At 37.9% G+C, this 21,087-nt stretch overlaps 1 protein-coding gene and 1 pseudogene across 4 annotated transcripts in view; one reads left to right on the top strand and one right to left on the bottom strand.

Annotated features, from left to right (window-relative positions):
• RASA2 (RAS p21 protein activator 2) overlaps positions 1 to 21,087 on the top strand; it is a gene marked incomplete at its 3' end in the record, with an annotated part of 120,282 nt that overhangs the window by 63,151 nt on the left and 36,044 nt on the right. For all 3 annotated transcript variants that reach the window (XM_081235288.1, XM_081235287.1, XM_081235289.1), the window contains exons 6-11: positions 2,316 to 2,399; positions 4,294 to 4,366; positions 7,637 to 7,713; positions 9,729 to 9,830; positions 19,728 to 19,884; positions 20,259 to 20,407. In XM_081235288.1, the coding sequence (XP_081091414.1) occupies positions 2,316 to 2,399; positions 4,294 to 4,366; positions 7,637 to 7,713; positions 9,729 to 9,830; positions 19,728 to 19,884; positions 20,259 to 20,407 (642 nt within the window). The remainder of the gene's footprint in view (positions 1 to 2,315; positions 2,400 to 4,293; positions 4,367 to 7,636; positions 7,714 to 9,728; positions 9,831 to 19,727; positions 19,885 to 20,258; positions 20,408 to 21,087) is intronic.
• Positions 15,383 to 16,033, bottom strand: LOC308617864 (large ribosomal subunit protein uL22-like; annotated as a pseudogene). Its single transcript has one exon. The product of its transcript is annotated as a large ribosomal subunit protein uL22-like (transcript).

Genomic DNA, 21,087 nt, shown 5'->3' with positions numbered 1-21,087 from the left:
ATTTAATAATACTACTTGTGTGTCAGAAAACCCAATTTTTATACTTAGATTTAAAAATTAAGAGTACTTCTGATTATTTTTATAGACTCACACTTTTGGATTATGGGTATTTTTTTGGTTTGTGGGTATTCTTATAGAAGTGTTTGTATACTGAACAGCATTTTTCTCTTTTTTTAAATAAATTTATTTATTTTATTTATTTATTTTTCGCTACGTTGGGTCTTCATTACTGTTCATGGGCTTTCTCTAGTTGCAGCGAGCGGGGGCTACTCTTCATTGCGGTGAGTGGGCTTCTCATTGCAGTGGCTTCTCTTGTTGAAGAGCATGGGCTCTAGGCACGTGGGCTTCAGTAGTTGCAGCACGCAGGCTCAGTAGTTGTGGCACGCGGGCTTAGTTGCTCCGCGGCATGTGGGATCTTCCCGGACCAGGGCTCAAACCCGTGTCCCCTGCTTTGGCAGGCAGGTTCTTAACCACTGCGCCACCAGGAAAGTCCCCATTATTCTCGTTTTTTAAAAATTTTGTTTTAAAAAACATATTTATTTATTTATTTGTTTGTTTATTTTTGGCTGTGTTGTGTCTTTGTTGCTGTGCGCGGGCTTTCTCTAGTTGCGGTAAGCGGGGGCTACTCTTCATTGCAGTGCACGGGCTTCTCATTGCGTTGGCTTCTCTTGTTGCGGAGCACGGGCTCTAGGTGCGCGGGCTTGAGCAGTTGTGGCACGTGGGCTTCGAGTAGTTGTGGCACGCAGGCTCCATAGTTGTGGTTCGTGAGCTCTAGAGCGCAGGCTCAGTAGTTGTGGCGCACAGGCTTAGTTGCTCTGCAGCATCTTCCCGGACCAGGGCTCGAACCCGTGTCCCCGGCACTGGCAGGTGGATTCTTAACCACTGTGCAACCAGGGAAGTCCTCTCAGTGTTTTTATACCTCATAAAATTATAGTGAATTTTTATGATTAAGATTTTACATAATTAGTGTTTACATGAGATAAATTTGGTATTAGAAGGAAAGTAATACAGTATATTCAGGCACAGTGGGACTGTAGGAGGACTTAAATTTTAGAAGTGGGGTTAAGAAAGTAGAAGTTGAGTCTCGGCCCACTTCTTACAAGTTGTATTAGCCTTATTTTGTTACTTTCTCACGTAAGCTTTTTGAGCCTTACTTTCTTCTTTAAAATGGCATGATGATACCCTTCTTAAAGGCAGTTGTGAGAGTTTGATGCATTTTGTGAAAATAAATAGTAAACTGCAAATACTGTATCAAAATCTGGTATCATTTTGAGGTTTAGCCTGAGAAGTATAAATTTCAAACAGTATGTACAGTGGGAAAATTTGACTGTACCCGGGCCTGACATTAATAATCAGAATTGTTATCTTGGCCTGTACTTTCTTCGGTTAGTTTCAGAAATTTTTTAAATTTGATTTTTGATACCCAATTTAATAGAAATGAGTCATATTATCATTCCTTTCTTTACTCGGCAGCACACCATTTGCACCTCACCCACGTATATGATCTGTGGGTTGTGGAGAGAAATTAGGATGTTGCTCAATAGCCCACATCTTTCAACAAAGAATACTTTTCACTAACACTCATGAGTTTCTTGTAGGCACTGGGAAATGCACACCCTTAGATGCTAAACTAAATACGTGAACTCAATAAAGAGAAAATTTGAGGAGCAGGTCATTCAGTCAGATTCTGTGTTCTCTGTAAATACCAATGACTGTTGTCATGGAGTTGATGAGATGACCTTGGTTTTTATGGTCTAAAACTTCTACAGAATGATGCAGGAGCTGTTATTGAGAGTCAGAATAAGAGGCTGCAGAACTGTATGTGGCTTGCCCTTTATTTATGAATCAGATTTGAAGTGGAAACCACAGCTGTTTCCTTGTTTCTCATTCATGCTTTAGCAGAGGATATGATGCCACAGATTTGACTTGGTTTGTAGTGTCTCCTTTAAGGTTCACACAGCTTTCTTTTCCTTTTTAGAAGCCACAGTAGTTTTAATGTTATTATCAAACCACAGCGTGTACCTTGTTGGATAGACCTTGTGTATATCCAAATATTATTTGGTAGTCTCAGTACTGACTGTGGTGGTCTAGTCCTATTTGGAAATACAGCAAAAGTAAATAAATGCATATGTACATATGTTTGGGTAGGTAGTATGTAGGCATACAACTTCAGACATGTGGAAAGCAATTTTAACCCTTTGAATGTATTAATTCGTATTTAAAGATAATGTTTTAGGTTGTTTAACTTGAATATAAATGTTTTATGTTGCTTAACTTGAATATAATAATGTTAATTTTTCTTTATTCTTCCTTAGTGTCAAGGCATGCCATGGGTTGCCTCTCATAAATGGACAAAGCTGTGACCCTTATGCAACAGTTTCTCTTGTGGGCCCTTCTAGGTAATGTTTATTGAATTAGTATTAGATTTTTAAGTTTTAAAGTTTAACAGTTACAAAATTAAAGTTCTAAGAGAACTTGCTAAATAGCTATTTATGACACAAAGTAACGAATGCTTTGAAAGAAAAATCTTCGGTTAGTTCTATTATTCACTTTCAAACAACCAACTCCTATTTTTATGAAAAAAAGTGAGTGCCATTTCAAATCTGTCAGACTCAGGCTATGGGGAGCAACCTGTGTTTTATAGTAGTTAAAATGTACTTAAAAACATAAACCTGACCTTCATTCATCATCAGCCTTCCTAGTTTCAAACGTCTTAGATTTTATTGCAGGTAGAATCCTGTTTTAATAAATGCTAGCTCAAAATAGCAAAGGAATTTCTATATTTTTATCTGGAAAACAACTCAGGACTAAAAATACCTTTTTTGCTCCTGGCATCTGTGCTGTACAGAGAGAATTCCAAGCTGTAGACAAACTGCTGAAGTACCAGAACATGGTGAAGTGCACTGTATCATTGATTTTAATTACTTATGATAATTTATGGAAAATCTATCACACTTTGTAGTATTTTCTGTTTTATAATTTCATTATGGTTTCTTTCAGAGCCTGACTAGTCTGAAATTTTCTACAACTTGAAGGTTTAGAATCAGGAAACAAAGAGCATACTATTCCCTCTACACAAACATATGTATATACACATAGACATTCACTGCTTCTTCCCAACCGCAAGCTATGTATTCTTATTTTTTAGAAAATCACCAGTAAGTCACTTTGAAAAATGTATTTGTCCCTATGTATGTAAAGCACCATGCCTGGTACTTACTGGGTTCTCAAACAATAGTATCCTATTATTATTATAGATGGTTTTTTATTTAAAAATATAAACCTGACCTGTTTGCTAAACGCAGATACTCAATCCTATAACATTCATACTATCAGAGGGATTGAGTTTTGTGTGTTAAAAATGTTTAATCTAGTGGAGCTATTTTTGGTTTTGGTTTTGGTTTATTATCAATACCTGATAGATTCTTTAGTGTAATTGCTTAGTAATGTACAGATAGAAATTATTTGGCTTGTGAATTTGTTCTAAAAAGTCACTGTTGGTTTTGATATTGTACTGTCATTTGGAGGATGTTACCATTGGCGGAGGCTGGGGAAAGGTTACATGGGACTTCCCTGTACATTTCTTTGCAACCTCCTCTCAATCTGTAATTATTTCAAAATAAAAAGTTTTTTTAAAAAGCCACATTGTGGGGCTTCCCTGGTGGCGCAGTGGTTGAGCGTCCGCCTGCTGATGCAGGGGACACGGGTTCGTGCCCCGGTCCGGGAAGATCCCACATGCTGCGGAGTGGCTGGGTCCGGGAGCCATGGCAGCTGAGCCTGCGCGTCCGGAGCCTGTGCTCCGCAGTGGGAGAGGCCACAACAGTGAGAGGCTCAAGTGCCGCAAAAAAAAAAAAAAAAAAAAAAAAAAGCCACATTGTGGCTGAAGCCCAAGAAGTAAACTAAGAATGCTTTTCGTGTTCCTCTGGTATTTTTCAGCATAGATAAAGGTACCCTGAATCTCATTGTCTTCCTTCTACCATTTATTTTGAGTTGCTTATATAATAGAATGTGTTATTAAAAAACCCTGAAGTAAGCTTGGCAGTCAATCTAGTATAACCATAGAATAATAAAATCTTGGCATATATCAGGTATACAAAATTTGTGTATTCTTTGATTTGAGGTTTTAGAGACACCTCAGTTTTTTTCCCCCAAGTAATATTTAAAGCTACTGCCTTCCCCGAGTCATCTTAACAGTTAAACAGAAAGAGGTCAGGCTCCCTGGTTGGAAATAGCATGTTTTATAATTGTGTACTATTAAGTTCTACAAGGTAAAACTCTACCACATTGGAACAGGAATGACCAAAAGAAGACAAAAGTAAAGAAGAAAACAAGCAATCCGCAGTTTAATGAAATCTTTTATTTTGAGGTAACATTTTGTTTTATTTAAATGTTAACATTTAATATTGAATGCTGATTTACTTCTTTTTTCAAATTCTGGCCATAGTCATAATTTTATTAACTAATGCAACTAAGCATTTCTAAGCAGTAGAACCACAGTGTAACACAGTAGAGGCCCAGTGCATAAAACAAATAATGGCAAAGCTCTGATTGATTTGAGGATGGGGAGGTCTAGGACCACACCTACTCTTCAGTCATCCTCAATATCACAACCCCCTTCACACAGAACCCTACCTTATCCAGCCCCTGACCTAACATGCAGTGGCCCCAGGACTCTTGTGCAGAATATTATTTGAAAACCACTAGTTAAATAAGTACGATATCACTTGGTAGATCTGGGTTCTGGTCCCAAATCACTACATGGGAGACTCAAATTTCTTATCTTGTAAAAGGATAATTTTGTAAGAGAAAACAGTAGCATCCCTACCTAACTCAGAGTTTTTAGGAGGTTCAAATGTGAAAATGCTTTGAGACTATAAAGTATTATATGATTAAGGCCTTATTATTAAGTTCTTTTTAGCTAAATCACTCTATGGACACATGCTTATTTTCATAGAGAACGTCAGCTGCCTTGAAGTTGCCCAAAATACAGTGCTTTGGAGTTCTTTACTGTGGAGCATTTGTTAAATAAATCCTTTTTCATATTATTAGAAAACTATAGGAAAAAAACAAAAATAATCAAACTCTATTCTAAAAGAGTGTATTCTACCCATAGAATATGTTGCAGTTGAGATTACCATGTAGGGAAGATTTGAAAAAAAGAGTTACATTTTGTGCTTTTCCTTCTTTCTGTGTGTGTTTTTCTTGGTGTTTCAAAGTGAAAAGAGCGAGGGCACATCTAGCCCTGCCTGATTACTGTGCTTCAATAAGGGAACACAGTTGAAGAAATGCCAAGATGGAAGTAGGAGGAATCGTGGGGGGTGGGGGCAAGGAGGAAAGAAAACAAAAGAAAGTGCGCCAGTGTGAGACGCCCCATTTCCCGGCTCAGGACTTGCTCAGTTCAGTTGTTCTGTACTTACAAATGGCTGTTACATCTAGCCTGGAGAAAACCAAGAAGGGGCGACTTGCACCAACAAGCAGATGGTCCTTTGACAGTCAAGACCTGACCTCTTTGCTATATGCAAGCATACATATTAGGCCTTGAACCATTCATTCAAAGGGCCCTTTGTTGAGTTGATTATAAAGATAAAAGTCCAATCTCTGTGCTCTAGTGAGAGCAGGAGACCCAAAGCGTACACGTGCGTGCATACACTCAGCAGTAAAATGCAGTAGTAGATACTGGGTAGCTCTGCTCTAGGTGAGTTAAGCCAGAGGAAAGAGTATGAGAGAAGGAACATTTTGAGCAGAGACAGAGAGACAGAAAAGCATAAAGTTATGTCCAAAGAGTAGCAAGTAGTGATTTGACTAAAAGGGAATAATGGGAACTAAGCTTAAAAAGATAAGTGTAGGACCAACTAATGAAAGGCCTTGAGAGCCAGGCTGAAGTGCTGTGTTAGCCATTGAATGTTTTTGAACCTGGAAGTAATGAGTAATGCACTGTTTTGGGAAGAATTAACCGTGATCTGTGGGCCAGATGGCTGAGAGAGAGAACAGAGATCAAGAGACTGTTGTAGCTTAGGTGTTTTTTAAAAAAAGGAAAAAGCAGAAGGGGGAGGGGCTCTGATTCAAGAGAGTAATATGGAAATGAGAGGAAGAGTTGGATGAGAAAGAAACTGCAGATGGCAAGATAAAAAATTGGTTATAGAAGAAGAGAGAAAATGAGGAGTCGAATGTCTTCATGATTTCAAATCTGGAAAAAATAGAAAAGTTAAGGAGGAGAACATAAGTGGTTCAGTTTGGGGCATAATGAGCTTGAACTCAGATATGTAAAATCCTCCCATGGGAAGTTCATAACCGAGATGGGTGATGGTTGTAGATAAAGAATCAAGACTTGCTTACAGCAAGTCAGGAAAGAAAGCCACGGGAGCAAGGTGTACAATAGAGGGGAAAAGTGAAGAAAGCCGGTTCTGCCACATATTAGGTGTTCGACTTTGAGTACGTCTCTTAATTTCTGTACTTCAGCTTCCTCATTTTCGAGATGAGGGTAATAAATCTAGCCCTGCCTGCTTCAGAGCAGCGTTCTGATGAATAAAAGAGATAATGGGTGTGAAAGCGCTTTGTACAGCACTGGGCAGCTCTTAGAGCGAAAGAAAATATAAAACCCTGGAGGAAGCCCATATTTATAGGTTCTGCGGAAGAAGTAACAGAGGAAGAAGCAACGAGAGCAGAAGGTGGCCAGGATAGTGCTGGGTAAACTCAAAGACCAGAGCAGCTCTGGGAGAAGGGAGTATGGTTGTATGGTCACTGGTCCAGATAAAGGGGTCAAGGAAGGTGAGAGCTAAGAATGTCATCACCAGACTTGATGAGTAAGAGAGGGGTTTGGGGAGGGTGATCTGTGAGGAAGCCAGATGATAAGGAGTTACTGTAGTGAGTGGGTGGTGAGGAAGTGGAGGCTGTAAGGATGGGTAACAGTTTTGAGATATCTGTCTGTGAAAGGAAAGAGATAGGAAGACCATAATTTAAGGGGAGAGTTTTTCTTAGACTTGAGTGAGGTGAACAGTCTGGTCAAGAAAGCTGTAATTAAAATAGATCGAATGCTTGCTGCGTGTTTACTGCGTGCTTATTACTGCATACTGTGTGGGGACGGAGCAGTCTTAGAAAAGAGGAGGATCATCTCATCTTGTTTGGAAGAGGATGAGAACACTCATCCAGTAAACAGGCCTGTGTGGGAACGGACATGTTCAGGTGGACAGCAGTTGAGGAAGTTCCTGCCAACAGCCTTGATGTTTTCAGTAAAAATGTGAGAAGGAAGTGTACGGGTGGCATTGGTATCTTGAGAAATGTGGGAAGGTCTTCAGACAGTTCCTAGCCTATGCAGCTTCCCTGAAATAGAACACTTTTACTCTGAGTCACCAAGAGATTACATATGAGCCAGAGAACCCAGTGTTGCCATAGATTGAGTTGATAAGGAAGGGTATGGAGGTAAGGTTGATTTTGATTTTTTTTTTTGCCACCTTATTCTTGCCATTCTGCTACTTCCATAGCTGTTTTTGTATTTATCGTTTGGGTAAAATATTACTTAGGCATTTTCCTCTGTTTATGATATACACAATCGAACATTTTAGGGATGATAGTTTTTTAAAGTTCATGTAAGAAAAAGATACTTAAAAATTTTTTTACTAAAATATTTTGTTTATAGGTAACCAGATCCAGTAGTTACACCAGAAAGTCCCAGTTTCAGGTAGAAGAGGAGGACATTGAAAAGCTGGAAATTAGGTATGTGTCTTGGGGTTTTACAGAATTGCTATGTTCTGTGCCAAAAGAAAATCCTAAATTTAACTGAACAAGGTGACTCAAGCTTAACAGAATTCTCTTTAGCAACGTAATCGATGAAACTTAGAGGAATGTGCATCTAATTTAAACCCAAATAATCTTTTCAAAATCCAATTTCTTTGCACTAATAGTTAAGGTGTATTTATTTTAAAAATAAAATGAGCTAATTTTCACCTATTTTATTCTATTTTTAGTTTTTCCCAAATTTAATTGCTCCTTAAATTTCAAAATCATAGCATAATGGATGCAAAGAATATATAGAAAAGTAATTATATATTAGCCAATTTAGAAATAATTTTTTTATTCTTCTTAACATATCTGCTGTCTAACAGAAATTTCAGTGAGGTAAGAAGTCTTGTAAGATGATTCAACAGGTGCATGTGTTTGAAGTTTGTGCTATTTCCTAGGTCTTAAATATCTATGCTGTTTGGGAGGGGAAAGTTTTGTAAATGCATGTATAGGTGTGGTGTTAACAGTGTGTTCATCTAAAGGGTGTATTAATCACATGTTTGGAATGATCAGGTAATGTATTTTTCTAAATCACCTATCTTTACATATTAACTGGTTTTAATTGAGAAAGAAACCATAGTCTTGTGTTGGTTTCTTTTCTCAAAAACAAAAAAGGAACTCTGTAGTCCTTATTTTTACAGGTTAAAATAAAGCGTAGACTTTGAAACTAAGAAACTTAAGTGCTTTCTTTTAGATTATTTAAGATAGTCACTTTCTATGCTTTTAAGTAAAAGCTACTGCAGTATTCTGCTTTCTTAGTTTAGATAGTGAGGTATAAGACAATGCTAACATCTCTTGTTTTTAAGCATGTAAAATTATGTCTGGTACTTTCGCCATAAGCATCTTTGCCGCAGGCATTTTTGCCGCAGACATTTTTGCCACATGACTAATAGGCCATAAATAACTGGTTGACAGTTTGGTTTCAACTGGTTGAAATGTGTTAGCATTTCTCCTGGTTATCGACGTTATTGATAGCTTCATTGAGCGGACAGGTGACAGTGATTTGCCCCAAGGGTTGGTTTCTTATTTGGAAACAGACCACATTGGAGGAGAAAGAGGCTGAGGGCCTGAAAGGCACAGAGTCAAAGCCACATTTCACATAGAACTTCGAAGCATCCATCAGCAGACATGTGACACTATGGCAAGAACAAACAACAGTGTGGAGGCTTCAGTACAAAACTCAGAAACCAATACGCGTCCTAGAGTTTGGAAACGCATACCTCTCTTAACGAAGGAAGAAATTTTAGGAAAAAAGTGCAATGCTGAATGAGGAGACAAATCAAGAAGCAAAAACAAAAACAACGTGTGAAATACTGTGAACGAAAGACTTGGAAGATAAGCGTTTAGGTACAGCCCACAAAATAGAATCAGTATTTGCGCAGCATTGCCATGAATTTACACACATTTTGAATGTATTCAAATTTTGTATTTTGCAATAAAGTCTTTTTAATTTTGTTGTTTATTTTTTATGTTTTATGTTTGTGTCTTGCGGTACGCGGGCCTCTCACCGCTGTGGCCTCTCCTGTTGTGGAGCACAGGCTCCGGACGCGCAGGCTCAGCGGCCATGGCTCATGGGCCTAGCCGCTCCGCGGCATGTGGGATCCTCCAGGACCGGGGCACGAACCTGTGTCCCCTGCATCAGCAGGCGGACTCTGAACCACTGCACCACCAGGGAAGCCCTATGTTTGTGTCTTTTTTAATGTCTCTCTTATTTTTTATTTTATCTTTTATCACAGAATTGCCTTTTGACCAATTAGTTATGTGGTGAAAATGTTTGTGGCAAAAAGTGCTTGAGGCAAAGACGTCTGTGGCAAAGATGCTTATGGCAGAAGTACCCAGAACCGTAAATTAATGCTATAATATGAATCATAGTAATTTGAAGCTTTTTGGTCATGTGCGTTCTCTTACACATTGTTTGCAAAAAATAAAGCCAGTTTTTAAATTTTCAGGATCGACTTGTGGAACAATGGAAACCTGGTCCAAGATGTTTTCCTCGGTGAGATTAAGGTTCCTGTGAACGTGTTAAGAAATGATTCTTCTCATCAAGCCTGGTAAGAAGACAAACATTGTAGTGAACTACATAGTAGGTCATCCCCTTTCATGCACTGTATATGCAAATAAATGCTTACTTTGAGCATATTTTAAGTTTTTAATGGATAAGCCCAAAGTTATTAACATTAACTGATTTGGCCATTAATTTATTGTTGCAGAAATATAAGTACAATTATATTAGTTTTATGACTTGTCCTCTGGTACTGAGATAAAAGAACTGAATTGCCTAGGAATATTTTCCTGTTCAAAAACTTAATCTTAACTCTAAAGAAAAAATATAAAACATTTCGAACATTATGTAAGAGTTGCCCATGTGAGAAGATGCTTGATCACAAATCATCTGTAGTTCAGAAGCTTTATTAATGGGCATGGGAACTGTAGATGTTTGAAAGCAAAAGGTTTATTGTAGGGATTCAGCTGTTTACGGGATTTCACCAGTGATTTTCCTACCCCAAATCCCATTGAAATGCACCATGGATGGCTCTGAGGTTATTTTCTAAATGCCTAGATGTTGTTGAGCTGATCCAGTTAACACACTTTTCAGGAGCTCTAGTGGCCCAATATTGGCTACAATATTACCTTTTCATGTCACTTCTAATAGTGACATTAAACTCATGTTAATGTTCGGACATTAAACTGATGTTAGTTTCCTTAGTAGAATCAGTGTGAAACTTTTTTTTTTTTTTCTGTCTACAGCACTTAAAAGCGTGTATATCCTTTCCCTTCCAGTAGGTTGCCCAGTAGCCCTCATGCTAGACTTGGGTTTCAACTGAGTATAAACAGCATGCCTTTCTCATTTGCCTCTTAAGGCCCCCTTTTCAGGGCTCAGTTTCAGATGCCTGGAAGAGGAGTTGAAACTGAGTGTTCAGATGTTTCTTACTGTGGACAGCAGTCTCATTACCTTTAGGATTTTGCTTCTCCTGAGTGCCGTCAGGCATTCTTCACTCTGGACTCTGTTGTCCTCAAACAGTTCTCCCTAGTAGACTGATATTTCTTTCTATCTGTCTATCTATCTGTCTATCTATCTATCCATCCATCCATCCATCCATCCATCCATCCATCCAACCATCCATCCATCCATCCATCCATCCATCCATCCATCCATCCTAGGTCTTAGTTGCAGCATACGGGATCTTTAATTGTGGCATGAAGAATCTTTTAGTTGTGCCATGCGGGATCTTTAGTTGCAACATGTGGGATCTAGTTCCCCTGACCAGGGATCGAACCCGGGTCCCCTGCATTGGGAGCACGGAGTCTTAGCCTCTGGACCACGAGGGAAGTCCCTAGACTGATATTTAGAGTCTCAAAAATTTTATTTTATTTTTACCTCTTGCTAATGCATATCTAAGATTTATTAGTCTTTATGGTGGCGTTTTATATGCTGTAATTTCCAAAATGTATCCATAGATGGAAACTTGGTCACTATGAAAAACTGATGAACATTTGAGGCTTGTCATTCACCCCTGCCAATCTTCTTCCACCTTCTATAAAATTAGCATACTGTTTAAAAAATATTTATTCATTTATTTATTTGGCTGCATCGGGTCTTAGTTGTGGCATGCAGGATCTTCGTTGCGGTGTGCGGGCTCTTCGTTGCACTGCACAGGCTTCTCTCTAGTTGTGGTGTGTGGGCTCCAGAGCATGCGGGCTCAGTAGTTGTGGCACATGGGCTCTCTAGTTGTGGTGCGTGGGCTTAGTTGCCCCGCTGCATGTGGGATCTTAGTGTCCCGACTAGGGATCGAACCCGCATCCGCTGCACTGGAAGGTGGATTCTTAACCACTGGACCACCAGGGAAGTCCCTAGCATACATTTTAAAATGAAAATTTCTGAACTCAGTTCATTAAGTCTTTAAAATGATATGCCTTTCCACTTGGTACAAAATAAAATGTGAGTGATTGTGCCTCCCAAGGCCCCTCAAAGTGAACTTGAAATGTGCCATTGTAGCCTTATTTTAAGTAAGAGGTCTCCAATTTGGAGGCCCTCCAAATTTGGCAAAATTTGTAGAACTACCTAGGCAGGATGTAAGAACACTAACAAACAGAAGTTAATTTTATTCCCATAGATTTATTTTTTTTTTGCTAATAACATTTTAAAAGTAACCTGCCCAAAAGTATGTGTTAAAATTTATACAGCATGAAATAGAAACATCTGCTAATTCATTTATACTTCCCTGCATGTAAGGAAATATAAAAATGTGAATGCAGTTTTCTTTTAAGTCAAATTAAAACTCAGCCTCCTTTGTCAATTGTAGAGCTGCAGCATCCCCTTGTGGGGTTGATGGTAACTACTGCAGGATTTCAGGCATATTCTTTCTTCCTTTTTAAAAAATATTTCTTTCTTTCTTCTTTCTTTCTTTCTTTTCTTCCTTCCTTCCTTCCTTTCTTCCTTCCTTCCTTCCTTTCTTGCTTGCTTGCTGTGTTGGGTCTTCGTTTCTGCACGAGGGCTTTCTCTAGTTGCGGCGAGCGGGGGCCACTCTTCATCGCAGTGCACGGGCCTCTCACTGTCGCGGCCTCTCTTGTTGTGGAGCACAGGCTCCAGACGCGCAGGCTCAGTAGTTGTGGCGCACGGGCTCTAGAGCTCAGGCTCAGTAGTTGTGGCTCATGGGCCTAGTTGCTCCGCGGCATGTGGGATCTTCCCAGACCAGGGCTCGAACCCGTGTCCCCTGCATTAGCAGGCAGATTCTCAACCACTGTGCCACCAGGGAAGCCCAGGCATATTCTTTCTAATCTTAATATTCTAGCTCATTAATGTTGATAATATCTAGTTTTAACTTTATCATATGTAGATCACAGAATTTGATTAGACTTTTTGAATATGTAGTATACTCACATGGTTCGCAGTTCAAAAGGTAAAAGTCTGTCTCCTGCCCCTGTCCCCCAGCTAACCATTTTCCCTCTTCTGAGGCAGCCACTAGTTTGAGATTGTGGAAATATTTTATGTAAGTATAGGCAAACATGGATATATCCTTCTTGCCCATTCGTTACACAAATATACACATTAAAAATTTTTTTTATTTTATGTTGGAGTATAGTTGATTAACAATGTTGTGTTAGTTTCAGGTGTACAGCAAAGTGATTCAGTTATACATATACACGTATCTATTGTTTTTCAAATTCTTTTCCCATTTAGGTTATTACAGAATATTGAGCACAGTTCCCTGTGCTATATAGTAGGTCCTTGTTGGTTATCTAGTTTAAATATAGCAGTGTGTGTACTTGTCAATCCCAAACTCCCTAACTCTCCCCCCCCACACCCTTCCCCCCTGGTAACCATAGGTTCATTCTTTAAGTCTGTGAGTCTGTTTCTGTTTTGTAAATGAGTTCATTTGTGTCTTTTTTTTTTTTAAGATTCCGCATATAAGCGAAATCATATGATATTTGTCTTTCTCTGTCTGACTTAACTTCACTTAGTATGATAACCTCCACGTCCATCTGTGTTGCTACGAATGGCATTATTTCATTCTTTTTTAATGGCTGAGTACTATTCCATTGTATATATGTACCACATCTTCTTTATCCATTCATCTGTCAGTGGACATTTAGGTTGCTTCCATGTCTTGACTATTGTAAACAGTGCTGCAGTGAACATTGGGGTGCACATATCCTTTTGAACCATGGTTTTCTCCGGATATATGCCCAGGAGTAGGATTGCTGGATCATCTGGTAGTTCTATTTTTAGTTTTTTAAGGAACCTCCATACTATTCTCCATAGTGGCTGTACCAATTTACATTCCCACCAACAGTGTAGGAGGGTTCCCTTTTCTCCACCCTCTCCAGCATTTATTGTTTGTAGACTTTTTGATGATGGCCATTCTCTCTGGTGTGAGGTGATAACTCGTAGTTTCGATTTGGATTTCTCTAAGAATTAGTGATGTTGAGCATCTTTTCATGTGCCTCTTGGCCATCCATATGTCTTCTTTGGAGAAATATTTGGTTAGGTCTTCTGCCCATTTTTTGATTGGGGTTTTTTTTTTTTTGATATTGAGCTGCATGAGCTGTTTGTAAATTTCGGAGACTAATCCTTTGTCAGTCTCATCGTTTGCAAATACTTTCTCCCATCCTGTGGGTTGTCTTTTCATTTTGTTTATGGTTTCCTCTGCTGTGCAAAAGCTTTTGAGTTTAATTAGGTCCTTAATGGACACATTCTGTATCATATTCTGTACCTTACTTTCTTTCACTTTCAATTTAGTAGAACTTCAGTAAGTATTTGTTGACTTTTTATAGTGGTTAAGTGTGGACTCCAGAACGAATCTGCCTTGGTTGAAATCCCAGCTACCTGGGTGACCTTGGACAAGTTGTTCCACCTGCATGCCTTCGCTTTCTTTGGCTATCAAATGGGGATAGTACAAACAGTGCCTGCCTCCCACAGTTGTTAGGGGATGACCTGGTTTCATGTACAGTGAGTTACAAGTGGGTGTAGCTCAGGCTCTCATCATGATAGGTATTGCTGCTGTCATTACCATTATTCCACATCAGTACAGATAGAATGTCTGCATCTGTTTTGTTTTTGGTACCAGTATTCCATTGGTTTGTAATGGTCTAAATAAAGAGAACCTTAGTGATCATCTAGTTCAGTCTCATTTCACCAGTTACATCAGTGTCAGAGAACTTAACATGTGCAAAGCCTTTGTGTGACTGTACACACTGGTACAGTAATTTCCTCCTAAATGATCCAAAATGAACATGAAGAAAATAGATGCAAACATCCTTTCATGTTATAATTTAAAATTTTGAAAGTAAGATTCAAGTAGTAAATAAAACACATGGTTGTAGTTTTTTTCAATTTAAGCACTTTATACACATTTAAAACTAGGTTAATATTTACTTTAAGATGAGTTGGTTTTCTGCTTTGCTAATTTTGGCACCTATCTTTAATCTCCTATCTTTAGTAAAAAATCTGTTGATAATGATTATCTTTCTGGAACCTGAAATAACATTTAAGTATTAGTAAAGGTGCCTCTGAACAGTTATTTTCCAGATTAGGCAGCATTATACACAAATAATTGTAGTTTTTGCCTGCCTACCTCAATTTTAATTATACACACCTTGTTAAAATTTTTCAAATGCTGATTTTTTTTCTGTTAAGGGGCTGTCAAAACTGCTGACTCTTGAGAACATTAGGATTGCTTTTTTGTCTAAATATGAATGAAAAAAATACATGTGAGCAACTGAGTGCCACTTTCAGTTGATAACTTCTCTTTGTTTCCTGTTCCTTATTCTTTCACACTGAAACACTTCATTCAAACACTGAAGAAAATATATTTGAGGTGTTTTTTTTGTTTTTTGTTTTTTGTTTTTTGTATCCCTAGACCTCAGACACACAAGATATCCTCTACTTAACAAATCTTGAGGTTTTTCTTTTTAGCTCTAATTCATACAAGATTGCTTAATTCACCAGGGCTCCTTTAGATTGTTTAAATTGAGATTTTTGTAACAGTGTTTTAAAATAATAAATTACATGTACCTAATTATATAAATAATGACATTATGTATAGTTATTTTACATATATATGTTTTTTAACTTTTACTTGAATTTATTTTTTTGCAGCATTTATTCCCAGGCCATAAGTTTTTGTTTCTTCAGTTTCTTCTGGGATATCTTTTTCTTCTGTGCAACCTCCTCTTCTGGTTTAGGAACAATCTGTTCTTTTTCAGTGAGGATCATCTCATTGTGGCAGGGAGAGCTCATGTATGGGTTGATCCTACCATGAGCTCTATAAATCCTGTGCCGTATCTTGGGAGGGCTTTGTTCACCTGGATGTGCTCAATGACCAGAGAATCTACATCTAAGCCCTTAAGTTCAGCATTACTCTCTGCGTTTTTGAGCATGTGCAGTAAAAATTCAGCACTCCTTTTGGGCCTCCAACCCTGTGTCCAGCCCCACTGTTTGGCCTGGGGCACACCCACGAACTCCACCATTGTAATGATGGAATGGCACACATTGCTTCTGTAAAGTGACATCCTTCAGATACTCGGTGGCTTTTCAGATATGCATACACTTAATGGCCTGGGCAGATTCACAAGTGTTCTTAAAGTGAACACGAAGATTTGAACCTCTTGATTTGCCTGATTTTTTGTGGTTTTCTGGGTCAAGTGAATAACGAACCATTTTTAGAGGTTACCTCAGGCCGTTTACCGGAAAAGCTATTTAATATATTTTAAGTGGTAACAGTTATATGTATATAAATGTTTTATAAATAACATTTACTGTGTACAAGGCACTATACTAAGTGCTTTACTTATATAACCTCCTTAGGGATTAAATCAGTTAGATACTATTATTACCCCTTATTTAAGAGGTAAGGAAACAAGCACAGAGAGATTGAGCAGTTTTCCCAAGGTCATACAGCTGTGATTTGGACCAAACTCTTTGACTCCAAAGTTTGTGCTCTTAACCAGTGTACCATAATAAATTTGTACTTTGGCATAAATATTTTTGAATATATTTAAAACTCAAAAATATTCTGTTTTAAGCTGTCAGCAAAGATTTGAGTGTCCCTTGCTTATAAAATATTATTAAAAAGAAAATTGAGTGAGTGGTCCCTTCTCATTTAAAAAAATGATCTTTTCAAGGAATGGGTAGGACAGTTTTGAAATTCTGTATTTTGTTCAAGTAGACATGGGTGAAGTACTTTGTCCATAGGAATTTCTTATCCTGCCAAAGGAACCCAAGGAGACAGGTTTAAAAAGAGTGGCAGGAGCAAGCCCTCTGGAGTTCCTGAGCGTCCTAGAACAGTGTATGCATAAAAACGAATAACTGGCATAACACTGCCCGAATCCCTCTGCAAAGGATGTGCCGTGTTAGGACTGTAGACCTGTTTTGTGGGTATTTTGTAGTTTTATGGGAGTACCAGAGGGATAAAGCATATTCCTTCCCCCAGTAATTCGGAGATAAGGGAATTAGAGATGCCCTCTGAGTATAATTTCCATAGAACAAACCAAAACAGAGTCTGTAACCTGACTAGAGTATGAGGACACTGTTTAGGATGGGTAGGCGCAGTCCCTGGGAGGCTGGGTTTTAACTGTAACACAAGTAATTTTATCCTTCCATATACAGAAAACATAAGTTAAAATAGATGGGGCAGAATAAAAATGTGTCCCAAAGAGGCCAACATGGGTGGCTGCTGCCCATTCAAGCACAGTCGAGCGGTAAGGGGATTCTGTTCTAGAAGTATTGTTCTTTCCTTGGCAAAATTGTCTTAGCTGAGAGATTCTTCAGATTTCCTTAGATCTCTGTGTTGTGTCTCTGTACTCACCACAGCACCTTCCGATAAATAATTTGGCTTTCCAAATAGCTTACAAATAGGTAAAAAATGTACTGATCAAACATAAACAATTGTATTAACAGGTAAAAAAAAGGTATTAGTTGAAGTAGGAGATGTAGATGAAACACTATGGGAAATGGTGATAATTGTTGAAGCCAAGTGATAAGTGCATGGGGGTGATGGTGAGGGTGTTGCTTACTAATATTATCACCCTTCTCCCTACTTTTGTGAATTAACATTTCCATAATAAAATGTATTAGTCACAAAAAAGTGTGGGTCTCTTTGCCATTTGACTGTTGTACAGTCTTTGCTCGGTATCCATGGGGGATTACTTCCAGGAACCGTGAAGTTCAAACCCATGTTGTTCAAGGGTCAACAGTATTTCTTTTCATAAATTTAGTAATTGGCCTTCTGTTTTAAATATATTAGTCTCTGTGCTCAATCATTGCAATTCAGGTTCACTTTGAGATGTGCTGTTAAAACTAGGTATCTGAGTCTGCAAAGCTACAGAACATACACTGCATTGTTGGAAATTGACCATAGTGATGCCCACATCAGGATGCTTGGGGATCAGCCAGCTAGACTTCCCTTAGAGGCACTTCAGAGTCATCTTTGCTAATAGGCTTATTTCCAATTATTTCCATAGGTAAATTCTTTAAATCATTATTTCTCAAATCAGAGACTAGAAGTTCTGAAGGTTGGTCTTCTGAGACAAGAATTCCTGTTTTGTGGGTAGTGATACAATTTCTGTATAATTTCTTCTCCTTACATTACCATTCCTTCATCTTTTAAATTTTTCTTGGTTAATTCTCTAGTTCTCTTTTATATCTTTATCATATCTTTCTGAAAGCTAGAATTCTATTAAAACCCCCCTCTCTTCTATTTTTAAACAAGTTAGTCTGTTAGGGGAAGACATCAAAAGTAAATATCAAAACTACTGACTCCTTTATAAAAAGCATTCTAGCTAATGAGTGAAGGAGGGATGATAGAATTATAGTTATCATTTTGCAACCTGTGCAGATTAATGACTCTCGGCAGTGGTCATCAGTGATTGCTAATATCACAAAAAGAGAAAACAGTCAGACATTAGTGCCTCTTGGTGGGACTACACAGCACTCTAAATGAAATGTTCTTGCCAGAATATGAAATCGGAATCTAACCAAGCGCCTAGATCTATCTACAATACTACAGGAAATACAGAGGAGACAAAAGAACATGTTAAATGACATCATGGAGATAGAGTTAACAGAGTCCCAAGTCTGGAAAACTGTCTAGATAAATTACCTGATTTCTTAGTGGTTAGAGGGAATCTATAGGTTAAAAGAAACTTAAGCTATCAACCAATTACAATCTCTAAAACTTGGATTTGAATAGAATATAGAAAACTGTTTAAGTTTGGGAGAATTGGCATACTGACGGGATAGCAATGATTTTTAAAAGTTTATATATATATTTATAGTTATATAGTTATATATACTTAAATATTTATAGATGAAATTATAAAACACCTGGAAATTGTTTTAAAATAATGCAGGAGTGGGATGGGAGGACTGAGTAGAGAGATGGCTAAAACAAGAATAGCCTTGAGTTGATAATTATTGAAGTTAGGTGATGGTACATGGGAGTTCAGTATGCTACTCTTTTTACTTTTGTATGTATTTTTAAATTTCCATGACAGAAGGTCTTTAGAAATAACTTAGATTTCTGGTTTTGGTCCTATAAACTTCTCTTGATTTTTAAACACTTCTCTTTCCTTAATATTCCTTTAATATTTCTTAAATATTCCAATTTAAAGCTGCCTCTATTTTGTACATATATATTTTTTGCCTTTTACTTACCTGAAAAAATTCATGTAAATCTGATTGTTGCAAATAAAAACATTTTCAATATATTTGCACTGTGAATCCTTTAATAATATAAAAATCCTTTATAAACCTTCAATCACTAACTTTTAAAAAATAAGTTCAGGACTTCCCTGGTGGTGCAGTGGTTGAGAGTCCACCTGCCGATGCAGGGGACGCGGGTTCGTGCCCCGGTCCGGGAAGATCCCACATGCCGCGGAGCGACTGGGCCCATGAGCCATGGCCACTGGGCCTGCGTGTCCGGAGCCTGTGCTCCACAACGGGAGAGGCCACAACAGTGAGAGGCCTGCGTGTCGCAAAAAAAAAAAAAAAAAGTTCAAATTTTTACAATGTAGGATTTACTTTAAAATGAGATCACTTATACCTTCTTGTAGTATGTCTTATCTATTTCAACCAAATGTGTCTTTCTTAAATTTAGTTGGTAAAGAGTTATTTTTGATAATGTGTTGGATTTTGTGTTTTATTTTTTATTATTTTTTTCCTAACCTGCAAGCTAATCAGACTCTTATTCAGTCCTTTTGAGATCTTGATTTTTGTATTATCTATACTTTTTTTTCCTGGATTAAAATCTACTTTTAGCTTTCTAGTTCAATAGACAGCCACTACTAAGCCTCTGAAAATGAATACTCTGCTATTTAATGAATTATCCTAACATTAAATATTAAGTTGACTTTTTTGATTTAGTTTTTTGATAGCTTAGCTGTTTGTTTACCTCACCAACTTTGATGCCCATTACCATTGCATAGAATTGATTCTATTTTTACTTTAGGTACTTGCTACAACCAAGAGACAATGGAAACAAGTCATCTAAAACTGATGACCTGGGATCCCTTCGATTAAATATATGTTATACAGAAGACTGTGTGCTTCCTTCAGAGTACTATGGTCCTTTGAAAACTTTGCTGCTAAAATCACCAGATGTTCAGGTACTTTAAAAATCTTGTGTGTTAACTTAATATGGAAAGGCTAAAATAATTCTGTAAATGATGAGGAAAAGATTTCAGAGTATCAGGTTTTATTAAAACTATGTATACGTGTATATATATATACACACACAGACACACTCTGTATGTATGTGTATATATATATATAAATATATATATACATTCTGAACCAGAGTACTGTATACCAATATCTGCTCCAAATTTCATCTCTGATAAAAATCTAGAATATTAAATATTATTCTATACAACAGTTACCATTAATGAACATATTTGAATTACTTTTTAAAGGCTAATGATTGAATATTTAATCATGCTTCTTTGATTTTGTGCTTGTTTTCTACCTTTCTGTATTCTAGCCAATATCTGCCTCAGCTGCTTACATTTTGGGTGAAATATGTCGAGATAAAAATGATGCTGTTTTGCCCCTTGTACGACTGCTGCTCCACCATGATAAACTTGTTCCTTTTGCCACTGCAGTAGCTGAATTAGACTTGAAGGATACACAGTAAGAGTTATATTTTACTAAATGTTAATTATGTGCTGTTGAAATTGGACCTTAATTTGCCAAATTGTTTCTTTTTTTTTAAGTATTTCTTTTTTAATTATTTTTTATAAATTTATTTATTTTATTTATTTTTGGCTGTGTTGGGTGTTCGTTGCAGCGCGCGGGCTTTCTCTAGTTGCGGAGAGCGGGGGCTACTCTTCGTTGCAGTGCGCGGGCTTCTCACTGCAGTGGCCTCTCTTGTTGTGGAGCACGGGCTGTAGGCGCGTGGGCTTCCGTAGTTGAGGCACATGGGCTCAGTAGTTGTGGCTCACAGGATCTAGAGCACAGGCTCAGCAGTTGTGGCGCACGGGCTTAGTTGCTCTGTGGCATGTGGGATCTTCCCAGACCAGGGCTCGAACCCGTGTCCCCTGCATTGGCAGGCAGATTCACAACGACTGCGCCACCAGGGAAGCCCCCCAAATTGTTTTTGTAATCTCAGTTCTCTTGTATTGACCAGCCTTTCTGTATAGAGGTTGTAAAAGAACTGCTTAGCAAGTAATAAAAGGCAGGTCTTTAAGATAGCAAGCAGTATCCACCAACAGTAAAGTTAACAATTAAAAGATTTTTTTCACTCATTGTTAAAATTTCCTGTTATTAATCTTTGCTTCTTTATTGTAATGAGTCACATGTCACAAATAAAA

Source organism: Mesoplodon bidens (assembly GCF_964165515.1).
Source record: "Mesoplodon bidens genome assembly, chromosome: 5".
In the NCBI taxonomy this organism is placed as follows: Eukaryota; Metazoa; Chordata; class Mammalia; order Artiodactyla; family Ziphiidae; genus Mesoplodon; species Mesoplodon bidens.
The sequence above is the reverse complement of the archived record's forward strand: the minus strand, read 5'-3'. Positions and strand labels throughout refer to the sequence as shown.